The sequence below is a fragment of the Protopterus annectens genome, chromosome 9.part0 (genome assembly GCF_019279795.1).
Source record: "Protopterus annectens isolate FY-2018-M chromosome 9.part0, PAN1.0, whole genome shotgun sequence".
Classification (NCBI taxonomy): domain Eukaryota; kingdom Metazoa; phylum Chordata; order Ceratodontiformes; family Protopteridae; genus Protopterus; species Protopterus annectens.
The window spans coordinates 806,020,643-806,039,858 of record NC_056743.1 but is presented as its reverse complement, the minus strand read 5'-3'; the positions used below and the strand labels follow the sequence as shown (position 1 = coordinate 806,039,858).

The following is a 19,216-nucleotide window of genomic DNA, read 5'->3' as shown; positions in this document are numbered from 1 at the left end:
TAGCTAAAGGCCTGTGTTGATGGAGTAAGAATTCCCTAAGCCTCTTTTTGGAGTCAGAGTAATCCTGGCTTTCCCAGCGGAAATGCTCAAGAGTGTGCAAGGTATCACCAAAAAAAAAATCTTCTGGAGGGGAAGCAGAGGGAATGGAATCATTTGTATCAGAATCCTCATAGGTGGATAAGGGCAAATCCTGATAATAAGAAGAAACAGAAATATCAGGTTCCTGATCAGAAGAATCAGAAGGAAAATCAGTTCTAGGTCTCTTACAGGGGGAAGGCTGGCTTCCCCTAATTAAGGTAATAAGGACTTCAGCCATTCTAAGCATATTTTTTAGGCATATGGGGCTGAGAATGCGGTTTGGACGTCTGTTTTCTAGGCGTGGGTCGAATTTTAGGCCTGGATGAAGAAGATGGCGTCTGTTTAAAATGCAAGTCTGTAGGCCTGAATACAACCTCAGAAGCCAGTGCCTGCACAGCGGCTCTGGACCCATCCAAGGTAGAGACATCCGCAGGTTCCATAGTCAAAGAAGCATCGCGTGGCATATCGGACTCCGAATGGGTCTCAGTAGAGGCCTGCGAATCTGAGGTAGTGAGTATCAGGGGCTGCAAAAGCACCTCACTGAGTACCGGAGGACTGGCAACTAGCTTAATGGAAGCGTTGTCGGCAGTTTTGGACCTATGCGGTCTGTCTCTGTCTTTATCCTTACGTTTTTTTCAGAATATCGGTATGTCGAATGGCTTACCAAAGCCATTTCTGGATAGTTATACAGAGTACCAAATTAATTTGCTGCAAATATAGCCAGATGATGAATAGTTCAGGGGTTGAACAAGGCACAAAACAGACAGCGATGGACGTCGTGGTCTAGGTCTAAGCAAGGAATGCAGTACGAATTAAAATCTTTATGAGGTATTTGCTTTCCACAGGTAAGACAATTGTTAACTTTTACTGACATCGGTTAAGAGCAAGAAAAAGGATCCCCAATGGGGTACTTAGCTTTTTTGAAGACTTAAACTCTAAAACGAAAATTTCAGGAGTTGGCTGACCGGCACTTGTGAACTGCTTCTGCTTCGGGCACTGCACGGCAAGAAAGACTGATGTAATGGCATTGGCTGCATGTTTTATACCCCTGATGACCTGAAATAATGGAAGAAGAGACAGCACCCGACGCAGGAATCCAATACTCTGGTATTCAGGCTGGCTGAGGGCTACCTGCAGGCAGATAACCCAAATGTGATGACTGCAACAGTGAAACATGAACATCCCTCTTATTTGACAATCCTTTTCTTGAAAAATGCAAGGAGGATGTTTGAGGTGCCAGCAGAAGACACCACAGCAGGCCAAGTAAAGGGTTTAAGAGACTGGTTCTCTACAAAAATCTTGTCGATTTTACTCAGAAATTGTTCAGACTTCTTATAATTAATTGCTTGTAATGCAGGTTGTTTGCTCCAACTAAAATGAGTTAGTAATGGAAAAGAAAACAACTGCAAATGCAAAAAGAACACAGTGTCACTCAGAACACACCGTTCAGACCTTTCTCAATTAACTGCTTGCATCTGCAAGCTCCCTGTCTAACTAAAATCATGTGCTAATGAGAAATAATAGGCAGACTTTGCAATGAAAGAAAATCTACAACTTTTTAAAGATTTTTCATTAATTTCTCTTAGTTTTCAAGCTTATTTGCTTAAAAAATCCCTTGCCCATAGCTTAATCTAAGGAAATTACTCTGGTCGTCCACCTCTGGAGGAAATCCTCATGCTTAATTCTAAATAGAACAATAATCAATATACTTGCATTTTTCCCAGCATTTCAAGATTATACCATTATATTAACTAACTTGATTCTTTCCAACCTTTCTTACCTCATTACTGTGTAAAGCCTGGATAAACTACAACTAAGAAAAAGTACTTTCCTAATTTAATATCACTAGTATACATCAGTCAGTGGTAAAACTCCGCCATCTCACAGTTAAAACCTCTTTAGAAGATAGGTGAAGTGTACATCAGCACCCTGATTGGGGAAGAACGTTCTCCATCAGGGTATTAATATACAACTAATGCCAACTGAAAAACGAGTCTACCACTTTACAGCAGCATATCAAGCTGCCGTGGAGCTCGGACTGAGAAAACTGAACTTCCGACATTATTTTACACTCTCTATGCAGCGCGTTTGCTGTTTAGCGAATGTAAAATGTGAAAAATTGCCTATGCGTGTGTGTGTGTGTGTACGCGGGTGTATGCGTGCACGTAAGTGAGTAAGCAAGCAGTTATTTTACACTCGCAAAGCAGAGCTTTTGCTATTTAGTGAGTGTAAAATAAAAAAAAAGAAAAAAAAATTTAAAATAGAGGTCTTGTGAGAGTGTATGCATGAATGAGAGTAAGAGAAACCAAACGAGCAAAACAGAAAAGTGTGTGTGTATGTGCATTTATGTTTGTGTGTGTGTGTGAGTGAATGTGTGCATGAAAGCAGAAGACTGTGTGTGTGTGTGTGTGTGTGTGTGTGTGTGTGTGTGTGTGTGAGAGAGAGAGACAGAGTGTAAAGTGTGAAAGTGTGAAAACAATCTAGCAACCCCATGGCAGCACCAGCAGTTTTGCATACCTCTCAAACTCAGACACAGTTTTCAACCTATTAGCACAAGAAATCTGGACAAAGCCTGACACAATGGGGGGGGGCAAAGGCTAAATAAGGGCACATTTTAAATATTGCTCTTATAAACTTAGAAAGTTGCTAGAATACCAGGATTTGTGTTGGCATATATTTTCTGAAGGATATGAAATCTGAAACTCAAATGCATGTCATTATTTAGTGACTTTAATCTTTAGATCATCCCATTGGATGCAACAGAAGGTCTGGAAGTGGATCCAGAATCCATGGTTTCTTCTGTAGGTGAGGCCAAAGAAAGGGAAAACAGGCTGCCAAGGCCAATGAAGATTACTTCTCCTTTCAATCTGTTCGCTTTCTGAAGAAATTTGGGGATCAATGGAGTTGGGGTAAAAGTATACAAAAGACCGAGAGGCCAATCTTGAGTGAAAGAATCCCTCAGGGACTCCCCTCTTGGCGGGGGATCAGGGAAAAGTAGCTGCTGCACATGTTGTTTAGAGGAAATGCAAAAAGGTTGCAGCAAGGCTGGCCCCACTTGCAGAATATGTCTTTTGCTACTTTCTGATTGAGGGACCACTTGTGAGGCATAATAACGGATCTGTTCAACTTGTTTGCTTTCACGTTTGACTTTCCCGGAATGTGTGCTGCTAACAGAAAGTGGTTGGATGACACTGCCCACCGTCATACTCTGAGCACCTCTCGATACATGGGGTATGATCTGCCCCCTCCCCTGTTGTTGATGTACCAGACTACTGACATGTTGTACGAGTGAATCGTAACTGTCCCCAGAGGAACAGCATTCTGAATGGCTTGTAACGCTAGTAGCAACACTCACATCTCTAGGACATTTCTATGGGAGTTGGCCTCTTCTATAGACCAGGTGCCTTGGACTGTTTCTCTCAGAAAATGCCCCCCCACACACACTACACCTGTGAGATGTCCATGGTCACTGTGGCCTTAGGGTGGGGGGGGGGGATGAAGACCTTGTATCAGTTAATCTGATTGAATCCACCATGAAAGATCCTTCTTACAAATGTTCGTGATTCTTATCAGGACTGACAAGGGCTGGTGAAGGACTGACCACTGTACTGCGAGTAGCCACTGTAAGATTCTCATATGGAGTCTTGCTAGGAGAACTAGTATCATTGTTGCTGCCATAGAACCTAAGGCTTGAAGTACCACTCGAGTAGATACCCTTGAATCATGTAGTAACTTTCTGACCTGATCTCTTATGGTTATCACTCCTGATGATTGGAGACGTGCTACCAATCTTGATTGCGTTTATGTTTGCTCCTATGAAATTCAAATCTTGAGAGGAGTCTAGATTTGACTTTTCATACTTTGTTGTAATTCCTAACAAAGAAAATGTTTGGATAACCATGTCTCTTGCGTCCAGAAGTTGATGCCTGGTAGGGAGGAGATGAGCCAGTTGTCCAAGTATGGAAACACCTGGAATCCTTGTCGTCTCAAGTGAGCTGCAACTACTGCCAAAAATTTGGTGAACACACTGGGGGCTGTTGTGAGGCCAAAAGGCAGTACTCTGAATTGATAGTGACTGGCTCCTAGCCATAAGCTTAAATGACTTTTGGGTAACCTGTCCATCTTTATGTGGTAGTAAGCATCCTGAAGGTCCAGAGAGCACATCTAATCGTCCTTTTCCAAAAATGGAAGATTGGACTGAACAGTGACCATCCAGAACGTGCTGCACCAAACTGATTTGTTCAATCTGCTGACTCCAGTCCCAGTCTTTTTTGGTACCAAAATGAACCTTAAGTACCCGGATGACTGCTTGCTCCCTTTAACTAGGTGGGACATGGGGAGTTTTTTTGATTTGGGGCAGTGAATGGGAAAAGCGTATAAAGTATCCTCTGGATATGATCCTCTGCACCCATCTGTTTCTTATGTTTAGCTAGGCTGCCAGGTGCAGGGATAGTCTACCACCGATTGCCTCCAGGGAAGAGCAATCAGCTGCCTTTTTCAGGAGTGCTAAAAGAGCTTCCCAAAGAATGCATTTCTGGACCCTTGAAGATACGGAGCTTCTCTGCGGCAAGGACTGTGTCTTCCAACATTGTTCCCTCCTCTGTCCCTGGGGGAACTTTCTCCACGTGTGTGTGGAAAAGACCCTTGTGATTTTTTTGAACCACATCTTTCCACTGCTTCTCTGATTTTTTTTTTAAGTACGGTATATTAGGAGTGGAAAAACATACGCCCATGGCAGAAAAGGTCTTCCCATTCTTCTTGCACCTGGACAGCATATCTCTGGCTTTTGGGCCAAATAAGGAAATGTCATCAAATGGAGCACTGACAAACAAAGACTTAAAGGGTTCTGCAAAGTCGCACAAGTGCATCCAGGTGTGCCCTCTCATAGAGATGCTCGAAACTGCAGCTCTGCTCGCCCCTTTGGCTACATGTGAGATAAGCCTCATGGAAGAGTTTACAACAGCATGTAGGTTGGCCAGTTAAGAAGTGACTGAATCCTGTACCCCTTCAGACAGCTCCTGAGAGGGTATCTGATAACTTCTTGATCAGATCCCTCTGCAATTTGGTAAAATGGGAAAGATAATTCAGGGACCTCAAGGTGAAGGTTGCTGAAGAAAAGACGTGCTTCTCTCACATCTATCCATTATCCTAGAATCCCTATTAGGAGGAGGAACAGTAGAACTTTCTTCTGCAAGTTCTTTTTTTGTGGCCCTGCCATGACCATGGCATCTACTGGGACACCTTTTGACCAAAACTGTTTATCCTCCGGTGCAGTTATTTTGTTTGGTCTCTGAGGAGTTGGTTCAGTGGAATTTGGAGCCTTTCACACCTGCAGAGAGATCAACTCAATAAGCTCATTGGCAGGCAGGGTCTCCCAGGAGGTAGATGTATGGGATCCAAAAGCCACCAGGGTACAGTGACTCTGATGAGGGACTGCTGGTCTTCCAGCCACCTCTTTGTTTCAAGATCTCCAGGATGTCCTCGAAGGAATCATCTGGAGGTGACTGTGGGGAACCCTCACCTTCACAGAGGTCAGTGTCTTCGGTGATGGACTCCTCCATGGAGACTACGTGCTTCCTCTTAAACTTCCTCTTCCAAGGAACCTCCTCCGTGGGGTGCTCCGGGGAGGTATAAGAAGAGGCGGGGGAACCCTTGTGGGTAGCCTGGAGCTTCTGAACCCGCCGTCCCTGTAGAAGGTCTGGTTGCAATACTAGAAGTGAGGCCTGCAAGGCAAAAAGCTGAGATCCGATGGGGTAAATACTGTCTGTACTACCAAGGCAGACGTGGCCCTATCCAGGGCCTCAAAAGCTGACTGCCCCTGACAAGGGAAGGATCCCTGATCCGATAGGTCATGCCCTCCTATCCTGGCCCCTTCAAACTCAGATGACAGCGCTCTCGAGGCTGAAGCTGGACTGATCCAAGCTGAGGCTCCAAGACAAAGGGACAGCTCCGAAAACTTTGGAGTCAAATCCACTACCTCTCATCCGACCAGGCCTCTACGACCTAGAGAGCTCCCCAGCTCAGACTGTGCGAAGGAATTCAGAGCAAAGGTCTGAACTGAGGAAGTAAAGATTCTTGGATCAGACATAGACAACATTAGATGAATCAGATCTGAAAACTCAATCTTCAAGGGAATTCGGAGGAGGAATATGAAGAAGGGATGATGAAATTTGGAACTCCTGACCCTTAGAGATAAGAGCTGAAGGGGCCCTTGTAATACCTTGCACCCAGAGGATCTTCTTGACCATCCTCTCCACATCATCTTCCGTAAGACTTCTAGTTGAACAAGTTGACGCCGATGGTGACTTTCGTCTTTCTATGAAAGGAGATGGAGCTCTGGATGGACTGGATCGATAGGAGAGTAGAGAGCCCTCGGTAAGACCTTTTTGGGTTTGAAAGGGCTTTCCATATGATCCAACAACAAAGGATCTGATCTATCTTTGGGTACCAAGAGACTCGGAACTGAACCAGTCACATCCAAAGAGGGAGTCTTGGAAGTTGTCGGATCTGAAAGACTCTTAGAATCAGACAGTTTAGCAACATTAGGTAATGGCTCCATAGATATCATCGGAGTGGAAGAAGGTCTTTTTCCTTCCCTTGTCCAAGCATCTGGAGGACAGGGAGGAAGCTGGGCTTGACTGTCCAGATTTAGGAGTCTTTCTTCTTGTGCTTTTTGTCAGAGCCAGAAATGGCCTCCCCAAAGGAGGAAGGCAACATACCTTTGAGTATCAGCTTACTTCTACATTCAGTGAGGGCCCTGTGGTTGAATGCTTGAAATATGTCACAATCTTCCTGCAAGTGAAGGGGACCTAGGCAATAAATGCAAAGACTGCACGAGTCACTCAGAAGAATTTTATGTCTGCACTTCAAACAGTTCTTAAAGCCAGACGACTTCTCATATTTACCACCATAATGAAACAACAACTTGGGAGAAAAAAAATAGACAAAAAATAAACCAAGAACTAGCTTTTTTTTTTTTGACAGAAACGACAGGAAAAATATATCATACATGGTAATAGAATTACACTAGTAAGACAAGTAAAAAAAAAAAAAAAGTATTAACAAAAGTAGTTGAGAAGTACCGCGGCACAAAGGAAAGAAGAGAAAAAGCACAAGTATGGTAAGGTATAGAAGTAAAAAAAGAACAATAAAAAAGTTTTTAAATTTAATAACTATAAAAAATGGGAATAAAACTTTCACTTAACTGCCAGAGAGCTATCTGGAAGGACCACGTCTTCAAAGTGGCAAACGAGATTCAAGGTGACTGGAAGAGATGCATTATGGGTAGGGAGCTTGAGGGCTTTTTGGTTGCCACAAGCTACTACAACAGCTGAGTTGGATCTGAGGGACTGGATCCAAAGCCATATGTTGATGACAAAATGAAAATTGACAACATCAGATCCAAACGTTTTAGGGATAAGGGACCAAAAAAAAGTAAATTAAATACCTGGATTTTTTTAAAGTGCTACATTTTGGATGCAAAACGTTTCCTCCAATACCATTAACATATACTACAGCAAGTTTGAAACATTAGGTGGAGGAACTATTTTACACCAAAAAATAAACAAAAAAAATCACAAAGTACTTAAAAAAAAAAAAAAAAAAAAAAAAAAATCAAGTAAAACAACAATTTTACAAAGAGCCCATTCTCTAAGCGCAATAATGCCCACCAAGGTATGTTAATGTATAATTAACGCCCTTCCAGGGGATGTAGAGGCCCTCGACATTGGGTCTCGTAACACCCTTGGGAAGGCATTAATTACACATTAACACACACCCTGTCAGGCATTACTGTTTGCATATACTATATGGAACTACTTACAATACAGCATGCAACTCACATCATGAGATTTTTTTTTATACAGATAGTAAAAAACTTTAACACCTTTATTAAATTATCACTTAAGACAAAGGCAAGCATACATTAACAGAAAAGAAAGCAAACCATACTAGCATTTTTTTTCCATTTACACACATTATTCACATATCTTTTCATTCAGGTGGCCATTGCTTGCTTATTTCCTTTTCAAAAGATCCCCCCTTTCAGTTATTTTATTATTATTTTTTTTTTTATAATATTCAATACTTAAATAAATTTGGTTTAGACTTTGATTTTCCAGTAATTGCTTTTTTTTGGAAGCCAACAGAATTAAACGTAGCCAACATACGGAAATTTGCCCTTTTCCCCAGTGTAGTGGATCTTGGAGTTGATATATATATATATAAGTGGGGGCGGGGTGTAAAGAGACTGACAAACTGATATAGACCCATCCCCAACAGCACAGATTCACCTTATCAGGTTTTGTGTTGCTGAAGTTACAGTAATAAGAGTGTTCAATATGAAAAACATCTAGAAGTTCTTTCTCTAGGCAATATTCACAGTTATGAATCACTGAAGTAAAACATTCAGACATACAGATGCAGACTTAAATATGTTTATGAAAATGTTAAAATGAAAGGCTGACCTTAACAAAAGAAATAAAGTTCTACTTTTTCTTTCAAGGAACAAATAAGTTGTGTTCAAGGCTTATTGCTCAAGATAAAATAAAAAGTCCCCAAACAAATGAGATAAAAGGTGCTTTCCAGGGTACATGCAACTCACCTGCAAACAATTAAGATGAAAAGCAAAGAGAATGTCTTGGCCACAAATGTCAACTCGAACAGAATTAGTAGTACTGAGGTTTGTCATTTGTAATGCACATCTTAAAAATGCAAACACATGGAGTCAGGTGGCCACAAACCTGCTCTTAAGAAAGGCCATGATCCCATGTGTTGATTACTATTCCAAGCTCACTGAAATAAGACTGTCAGCTATAAAAATGCATTTGTGATCAGTGCATTAAAGTCTACATTTTCAAGGTGGCATATCAGACTTTTCATTTCTGACAATGGTCCAAAATAAAGTTACCAATTGTGCAGATCTGTGCATGAATAGGAATTCAGGCAGAAAACAGCCAGTGAGCAAAGAATTTTATGAGAAAGAACAGTAGACTAAGCTATGAGGATTGTTGTCTTGTAATTTTAGAATACAGAATTTATTTTGTGGTGGAACTTTGGTCTCTTACTAGCTCAGCTGTTAATGGATAGAAGGGTTGAGATTCACATTACCTACTTCATCTACATTACTGGTGACTAAAAACCCAACAAAAAATAAAGGAGAACAGGTTGTGAGAACTGTGTGATATTGAAAAGAGTTGCACAAATGGACTCCAAGTAACATTCTTTAAGTATAAGTTGCATACAGCAAAAACTGGTCCAAAAGCAAGATAAAATGTACAGTGTAAACAGTCCTGCTCAACACGTGGAATACAACTGAAGGAGCTGTACAGACTAGTGCAGAGCTGAAAACCATTTTAATAGTTGAAATGCTGAATTATTAAAGTATCTTTGAATATACACAAAATATATTTTGGTGTACAAAGTAGATGATAGCACAGAATCACAGTTAATTTAAACCGACCAGTGCAACATGCTGCAAGCAACCATAAAGGTTGTATGTATTAAACAGAATACTCTTCTTTATGGTGCTCTCATCCTTACTAACTCTCAAGAATCATAAAAATCAAAACATGAACAATGCTACAACGAAATTGCTCAATTTGCAGCAAATATCCCATTCAAAACTAAAAACACCTAAACTTGTTAGAAGTACCCAATCAACTAACGTAATACAGCTTCTTATCACCTATAAAATTATCCATCCATTTGCTTATTCAGCACTAAATAAATTCTACACACCTATGTTCCTAGTCAGTCATTATGATCCAATGACCAAAAACTCCTGTCTGCCCACAAACTATCAAATCTGCTAGGCACATCTGCACTCTTATCATATTGCTAAGGCCTGGAACTCCTGATCTCTATCCATCAGGTCAATACCCTCCCTACCATCTTTCAAAACCAATCTGAGCTAACCAATTGAGTTAACTGTGTTGCATGATTATTAACTGAACTGGAAGCTTTGACTCTGTTCTTCAGTCAGTGCTTGCTTGAATTTTATTATTTGTTATAATTACAGGTGTGGGGGTAGCCACATTCTTTCATTTCCTGTCCTTGCCTATTTAAGTGGTACACTTTGAAATATTTTCTGCTTAAAAACCTCAGCTTTGGCCGGCTAAGATCCAGCTGTATTCAACTGGACATATAAGAGAATGTAAGTACCTTTATCTGCACTTTTTTTCAAATAATACAGCATTTAAATTGAGTTAACTGTGTTGCATGATTATTAACTGAACTGGAAGTTTTGACTCTGTTCTTCAGTTAGTTTTCCCACCCACCCTCCCTGTTTCAGTTTTGGTATTAATCTTAGTGTCTTTGAAACTGCCCGCCCCTCTTGTAAATTTGTGTTTGGATACTCCTTCTGGGCCCATCTCATTTGCTCACTCAACAGAGTGCAGTGAGATCATATTCTGATTTTGGGCACTCCTACTGTGTACAAAGAGAGCATCTGGGAAAGAGAACAAAAAATAATTTTAAGCGTGTTTCCTGCCTTTCCTGTTAAGTAGTCTAGACTGTTTGTAGGCTTCTGAGCCCCCAAGCCCTTCTGTGTCGGAGGGAAGCCTTCTAGCTTAGTTTTGTTTCTTATAACTAGGCAGTTTTCTAGTTTCAGCACTCAAATCTGTTTCTTTGAACTCAGCACTTGTTCAGAACTCATTGCAAGCACTACATAAGCTGCAAATTACTACAGCACTCAACTTTCCTCACTTGTCTAGTGGAAAGCAGTTTTTAGTACTTAATAAATAAGCACTTATCCAGGCATGTCTAAGGGTCAGCTCCCAGTGATTTATCCTGTCTACCTGATGAATCTGGGCATCTTGGGGCAATGCAGCAATTGCCTCATGTACACAGACAACCCTCTCCTCCTACCACCTAACACTACAACCTGTGAGAGATGCACTTATATAGCCAAACTGGAAGCAAAGCTCTCTTCACCCAAGACTGGACTAGACAGTCAAGAGAAGAAGGTAAACACTTGCACCACACCACACTCATCACGTAGTCCCTCAAAACCTACACCACCAAAACACACACACAGAAACACAAAACACACACCTACATTCGCGGAGGCTCTCAATAAAAACCTGCCCAAGCATCAGAGACATCCAAAGCATAAACGCAAGCAAACTCCACCCCCCAACACAACCCAAATGACACATAGCCCACAAACTCGGTGTGCCACTCAACCACAGCCCATAAGGCATAACAACGTACCAACACTCTAGTCATAGGTGACTCTATAGTCAGGCACACTGATGTTCCACTCACTAGACTAAACAAGGAGAAAGTTACTGTCAGCTGCCTGGATCCGCCACATAACGCATGCACTCAGGTCACTCCACAATAAGTACAAATATGACACTGTCATTGTCCATATTGGTGTGAATGACCTGAGACATACCTCCCTGGACTACATGAAAAGAGACATGGAGGAGGTCTCCGATCTTGTATCCCAGGCAGGTATGACCCTAACCCCGAGTAGCATCCTGCCATCACCCAGAATGATACCACAGTACAAGGACAAAATGATTGACTTCAAAAATTGGCTAAGCTTCTGGTGTCATTCTAAGGGGATCCAGTATTTGTCTGCCTGGGACGACATGATCGACAGTCCATGATGCTTTGCCAGAGATGGCCTGCACCTGTCACCCTTAGGATTCCGGATACTGGCTAAGGCTCTTGCCACCCCTATAGTGCCTTTTTTAGGCAAGGTTCAAATCACAAATTCACCACCGTAACAGGTATAAGCAAGCAAAATCTGAGGGTAATGCTACTCAATGCTTGAAGTCTAAACCTCAAAATGCACTCACTCGAGGTACTCCTTAAAATGGAGAACACTGACATCTGTGCAGTGACAGAGACCTGGTTCAAAGCTCCAGAGAGCACCCCTGCATTACCAGGCTTCAATTCATACCACACCTTTCGGCCACCTAACCCAGAAAGAAGCACTAAAGGCAGAGGCTTGTTCATATTCATTAAGGATATCCACACCTCTAGGCTAGATGGACAGCATAATGCATCCGAGATTATCCAAGTGCAACTAACTCTGGGCAAGACCGCAATCCAAATTGTAGCTTGCTACAGACCCCCACCATGCCCCAGGATTCACACTCCTCATTTCTTGATACACTGGAAAGTATTAGGGTACAACCCAACACCCTAATAATGGGCGATTCCAACTATCCCACCATTAACTGGGAAAACTACTCATGTACCAACTCTTTTGCTCAACGTTTTCTAGAATTCATAAATTCCAATGCCTTGGATCAACTTATTCACACCCCCACCAGGGGCAGCAATATCCTAGACCTGGTCATTACCAACATGGGAAACCGGTGTTCCACACCAGAGGTCAATTCCTCATTGGTCAGATCCGACCACAAGCTAATCAGTCTAGACATCCACATCCTACCCCCAGCCCCAATTAGGGAAACCATTGTAAAAAACTTCTCCAAAGCCAACTTCACACTTCTTAAAACAGAAGTGGCAAACTTCATGACACCCATGCAGACGGACAATAGAGGTATGACTGCTGAATCCTACACAAATGCACTTTATAAGCACTTACACGAGTGCATGGATCATGCTATCCCTAATAGAACCAAGATGTTATCCTCCAAAAAAGGAAGCCAATCTGGTGGTCCTCTGCCATAAACAAACTCAACAACAGAAGAAAGAAACTATTGCAAAAAAGAGTAAAGTCCCATGACTGGAGGAATTCCCTGGTCAACCTCAGTAAGAAGCTGAGATCCCTCATAAAATCCTCCAAAGCTAGTTATGAAAACAAAATCGCCACTGATTCTAAAGACAACCACAAAGCATTCTATAGCTATGTCAAGAATCTAAATGGGAACAACTCAGATCTGCTCTGAGTTACAGCACAATGGCACTAAATATACAGAACCAACTGATACTGCCAACATCCTAGCAGATAGGTTCAGTGCTAACTTTACCCCCCTCTCACCCCCTAGAGGGCCCATCTCTATACCGGAAGAATGCAAAGTTCCTATAATCACGGCCGCACAGGTAAAAAAACACACTCTCCAAAGCCAAGAACACAGCATCCATGGGACCTGACAATATCCCAGGCTATGTTCTACACGAACTACAGAATGAACTGGCACCCTACCTAAGTACCAAGTTCAATCATAGCCTCACCTCAGGCTTTGTACCCACTGAATGGCGCACTGTGACTGTTATCCCACTCCACAAAGGGGGAGCCACTACGGACCCCAGGAACTACCGCCCCATTAGCCTGACGAGCCTGGTCTGCAAAGCCATGGAATGTATCATCGTGGAACTCATAAACAAAGACATTGGTAATCTCCAAACTCTGGACCCTACCCAGTTTGGATTTGTAAAAGGCAGATCATGTCTCCTAAACTCGACTAACTTCTTTGAAGCAGTCACCAAAGCCATAGAGGAGGGTAAAATAGTGCACACAGCTTATCTAGATCTCGCCAAGGCTTTCAACACCATCCCCCACTCTGGAATTATAGATAAGCTCACCAAACTACGTATCAATCCCTATGTCACAAGATGGGTTGCCAACTGGCTCACGGACAGAACCCACACTGTGAAAGTAGCGGATTCCAAATCCGGCATCAGACCAGTGACAAGTGGAGTACCACAGGGTTCAGTCCTGGGTCCTCTCCTGTTTGGCATCTACTTCTCTGAAGTGCAGGCCAACACAGGTCTTTGGCTAACAAAGTTTGCAGATGACTGCAAACTAGGAGCCATAATTGAAACTCCTAACGATGTGGGCAAACTACAAAAGGGCCTCACTGAGACAGATACCTGGTGTCAAAGCCATGGCCTGAAGCTCAATGCCAAAAAAGTGTACTGTCATCCCCCTTGGTAAAAACTCTGTACCCATGAACTACCACATAGCTGGTAGTCTACTTAATGCCGAAAATGTGATAAGAGACCTTAGGACACAGGTGGACAGTAGTCTCTCCTTTGATAATCACATCGCCACAGTGGTCAGGAAATCCTTCTACGTGGCTCATCTAATCACAAAAGGATTCTCATCCAGAAAAAAAGAGGTCATTGTTCCCCTCTACTCATCACTCATTAGACCCATTATAGAGTACAACGCCCCTTTTGGTATGTACCTCAAGACATCTACAACTGGAAAGACCACAGAAATACCTCACAAAGAGGATTACTGGCCTCAAACAGATGCCCTACGCAGACCGTCTCAAAAAACTACAGCTTTACTCCATCGCATATCGCCTACTCAGGGGCGATCTTTGCCTAACATACAAAGCTATGTCAAACCCAGAGCTGTTGGACATGCTCCACTTAAAGAAATCCCAATCCCTCCAAGCTACACGCTCTAGGGACCTAAACCTTGTCACCACAATAAACAGAACATGCTGGAGGGATAGATTCCTGTCCCAGAGACTTCCCATACTCTGGAACAGACTATCTATCTATGTCAAACAGAGCTCCTCATTAGCACTCTTCAAGAAAAATCTTGATGATTGGATGGGAAATGGGAAATTCACCCCGGGGATCACTTCTGTGGCTCTGCTCGACAGGGGCACAGGAAAATAATTTTCTTGGGTGGCGAAAGCCAGGGTACATTTTTTGGCTAGGCTTGTATGGGCCCTATGGCCGATAGCCTAGTACCTACCTATGAAAGACTTCAAAGCCAAAAGCTGGGTCTGTTCTTGCCCAACACATCCCTAAATGTGGACGAATACCTATTCACATCTACATCTCCTTACTCTCCATTCTTCACTCCCTTCTATCAATTTCTCTCCCGCGGCTTTCTCTCTAAATAAACCATAAACCTGTTTTTCTCTCACTTTGTATTTGCATTCCTGTTTGTATTATAATTACTTACCTTAAATCTCTCTACAAACTGGATAAAAAGTCTCTAACTATTAAATCATTGTCATATAACTTGTATCTATTTTTAATCAATGCTTTCATATTACATCTAATTTGCTGTAATTATTTAAACCATATTTGTTTTTTGTATTATTTTTAAAGACTGGGCCTGTGCTGAAAATGGCGTCCTACCCAGTCAGACTTTCCCAATAATCAAAGGTCAATCTATATATATGTCATACAGTGCACTCACTTTCTACAGGTTTCAGTCTAAGACAACACAGATGGCAGATCACATCTGCACCGTGTCAGAAGAAATCCAGAAAACATGGCTTCTTTCATCAAATGTGCCTCTGTGTTCAGAAGCTTAGTTGGCTCAACCAGTGCCCTGTTCCGCTGGTCACATAAAATAGTGCCCCGCCCCCCAGCTCTTCATGTGAAGAAAAAAATTTCATCTGAAAAAAAAAAGAAGGGTTGGGGAGGAACAGCCATTCCTTTCTACCAGCACACCAACCAGGCGGCCGAATGCAAGACCCCCCCCCCAAACTTCAGCCATTTTGGTCCACATTCTGTGCCCTGCCCCACCATCCTCACATTAACTTCTTTTAAACTGAAGCAAACGGGACATGTATATCTACATTTTCATCTACATAGAATGATTTTTCATGCAATCTTTTTTATTTAGATAGCTCAGATCTTAAAGTGTTTATTCTAGATGCCTGCAAATATCTTTCTAAACCTTTTGGCTCAAGAATTCTGGATAAAGCCAAAAATAACGTGTGTGTGTGGGGGGGGGGGCACAAAGGCTCAAAATTAGTCAAAGACAAATATTGCTCTTATAAGCTTAGAAAGCTGAAACAATAGTAAGTTTTGTATCCACATGTATTTTCTGAAGAATACAAAGTCAAACTCTGTCATTATTTAATGACTTCAGTTATCAATAATTTATCAGAAAAGCACAAACTTTACAAAAACAGACCAAAATACGAGGCAAAAATCTGGTCATTCAAAAAAAAACTGACAACTGAAAGGTATGCTTAGATACTTCTCTTACAAATTAGATTGCGGTCCTTTTCATCTCTCTTTGATACCTGCTCTCAAAGGATTTTACTGGGTTTTTGTTATATGAAGTAGTGGCAAAGTTGTATGGAAACAAATATCCCTTACTAGTGTCATTTTATATTAGTTCAGCATTTCTAAATGAACTGTTAATTTATTCTGACATCAACTTGAAAATAAAAAGATTTGAAATGTCTGCTGAACTGGAGCTTGTGATTAACATACATATTTTTAGATAAAAATAAAACACTATAGAACAATACAGCCAGTTCAACCGGCATTTTAAATGAGACATAACCAAATTCCCTGACCTGCCATCCAGTAAGAGCTCTAATTACAAAAGATGCATCAAAACAAAAGAATAAGTGTTTTACAGAATTGTAATTAGGATGAGCCTAATGTAGATCATACTGTTAAGTAACAATAGACAAAGTTTACTTATGATTCCCCAACTACAATATTTAGCCCTTATGATTAACTGCAAAAAGTATTTTATATAATTGGAAGTAGCAGTAAAACGGGTCGTCTTACTAATTTACCTTTCATTGTGTCCAGAACGAAACAAGATTCATCTTGAAAGTTGATTATCATCTGCAAACAGGAGAAAATAAAAGAAAACACAATGAAACACCGGAGACAAACATGGAAGATACTGGCAAATACTGACTACATGGCCTACTAAACTAAACTACTCTGATTAAGGCTATGAGCTGTTAATGAGCTACTTCCTGTAGTGCGAAGCTTGATTTCCTCATTCTCCATTTGCCTACTATGTGACTCTAAGCAAATCAGACAGCTCTCCTGAGTTGTCCCTGAAAAGTGGCACTCATGTCTAGTTGGCCTACTTGGTTAACAATTAAAAGTCTTCACACTACTACAAATTACTATTAGCTTGCTCACTCATCAGCCCTGAGGTAATATTAAACCAGCTACATGCCATGTTCTTCAAGTGGGGAAAGTACAGTTGTGGAAGTAAACTTACCATTACAGTAGATGTTCAAACAGATCACTGTGGCAGTAGCCTAAGCTCCATAGGACGTATCCAACCAAGGAGAGGGCGTACGGCCAGTATGCAAAGCTTAGGGTGCCTTCCATGAGCCAGTTTGTCCTGGTATAAAAGCAGATGTATCAGCTTCAAAATTCAGACCTTTATTGCCTCACATGAAGAAGGCTAGAGACAAATAAATATCAAGTTATGAGCTAGGAGAAAGGGGGGAAGCAGGGATAAGGGGGAATCCTATCCTGGCAGAAAGCCAAGACAGAAGATTCTAAAATCTAGTGACAGACACCTACCAGAAGTTCAAAAACAGGGGTAGGAGGGAGGGTGTTAATACTAATGTGATCTAACTGGCAATCTACTGTTATGGCAAAGTTTACTTACAGAACTGTACTATATGTTCACCTTTAGAGCAATGTTGCAGTAGCCTAGGATGATTATCAATCCTTAGACAGTCAGGTGGAGGAAGGGGAAGGGGGAAGGGTCAGAGTCGAGCATTTTTTTTTAAAGAATTAAAGTCCTCTCCTTGATTTCCAGCACCTCCTCAAAAATCTGAGCGACATCAACATGTACATCTTCCAAAATGATCAAGTGCGGTTTTCCTTTGTCCATACTAGATGCATGTCCGAACCTTGAGGACATAGACTCCTGAACCTTAGTAGTTTCCTAAAGCAAAATCTGAGAGGTTGGAAGAAGCTGAACTAACCAACAGGCTCATATACACGCACAGCAGAATCTTACACTGAGCCAGAAAAGAGAGCATGTTGAAGACTGCATTGAAAAACCTTCACTAAACTTTTTGTTGCTTGATGCGCAAAGGAGGGATATCCTCGGTACTGACACTAGATTCCATGGTGGCTCAAGTAAGTGCTTTTATAGCTGTTGGTTCTCTATACAAAGTCTGAGGAAGTCAGCCAGTTCATAAAGTTCGAAAGATAAACAAATGGAGCATGACTGGACAGAGTGCTCCTTACCTTTACAGAAAAAAACAGGCTGTGTGAGAATCTCCAAGTGATTTGTCATACACACAAGTACTTCCCCTTTCTCTCACGCAATCCAAAAAACACTTTTCACAGAAAAATTAAAGGAAAAGTCCCCCAAACAGGGTGCATATAAGTCCACTTTTTCAAAACTAGCCAATCACAGAGGAAACCGCGAAGATGATCTTACTGATAGCTTCAACAGCAAGAAAATTCTAAATTTTGGCACTGATATATACAGGCACAATCTTGTGCCTCCACAGATATATGGTCTTTGGCAGGATACATCACACATAGCTTAAACGACAACAGTGACCTCATGATGAACATAATGTTACCTGGAAACATATATGGACCCCAGCCATAAACAAACTATACAATAAAGGAGGAAGCTACTACATGATAGAGCAAAATCCCAAAAAGGGAAGCCATCTCTGATCAGTATTAGCAAAAAACTAAGGGCACTCATAAAATCGTCTAAGGCCAGCTTCGAGAGAAAAATTGCACAGGACACTAAGGATAATCACAAGGCTTTCTTTAGTTATGTTAGGAACCTGGGTGGGAATTCCCAGATATGCTCAGAATTAGTCCAAAATGACAAAAAATACACCGACCCCACAGACATTGCCAACATCCTAGCTGACAGGTTCAGTGCAAACTCCCCCCCCACCAAAAGGGCAAATATCTATCCCAGCAGAGTGCTACCCCCCTGACATCTCAGATGCTCAGGTAAGAGCCGCCCTCTCCAAAGCAAAAAACACAGCATCAATGGGACCAGACGGTGTCCTGGGCTGCGTCCTACATGAACTCCAAGAAGAGCTAAACCCAAACATAAAACTACTGTTCAATCTCAGCCTTACTACAGGATATGTACCCAGAGAGTGGCGTAGAGCAACAGTGGTCCCTCTCCACAAAGGTGGTGCCTCAACGGACCCTGGAAACTATCGCCCCATAAGCCTGACTACTTTGGTCTGCAAAGCTATGGAAAGGATCATCATGGACCTCATAAATAAAGATATTGGGGATCTACAGACACTGGATCCTACCCAGTTCGGCTTTGTTAAGGGCAGATCCTGCCTCTTAAACCTGGTCGACTTCTTTGAAACAGTCACCAAGGCCACTGACGAAGGGAAGGTGGTCCACACAGCCTACCTGGACCTCGCAAAAGCTTTTGAATACAATACCCCACTCGGGCATTATATATAAGCTCACCAGCTTAAATATAAACCCCTATGTCACTAGATGGGTTGCAAACTGGCTCAAGGAC

At 41.8% G+C, this 19,216-nt stretch overlaps 1 protein-coding gene across 2 annotated transcripts in view; it reads right to left on the bottom strand.

Moving 5' to 3' along the window:
• TFCP2 (transcription factor CP2) overlaps nt 1-19,216 on the bottom strand; it is a 1,028,615-nt gene that overhangs the window by 62,540 nt on the left and 946,859 nt on the right. For both annotated transcript variants that reach the window (XM_044083452.1, XM_044083451.1), the window contains exon 15: nt 16,512-16,563. In XM_044083452.1, the coding sequence (XP_043939387.1) occupies nt 16,512-16,563 (52 nt within the window). The remainder of the gene's footprint in view (nt 1-16,511; nt 16,564-19,216) is intronic.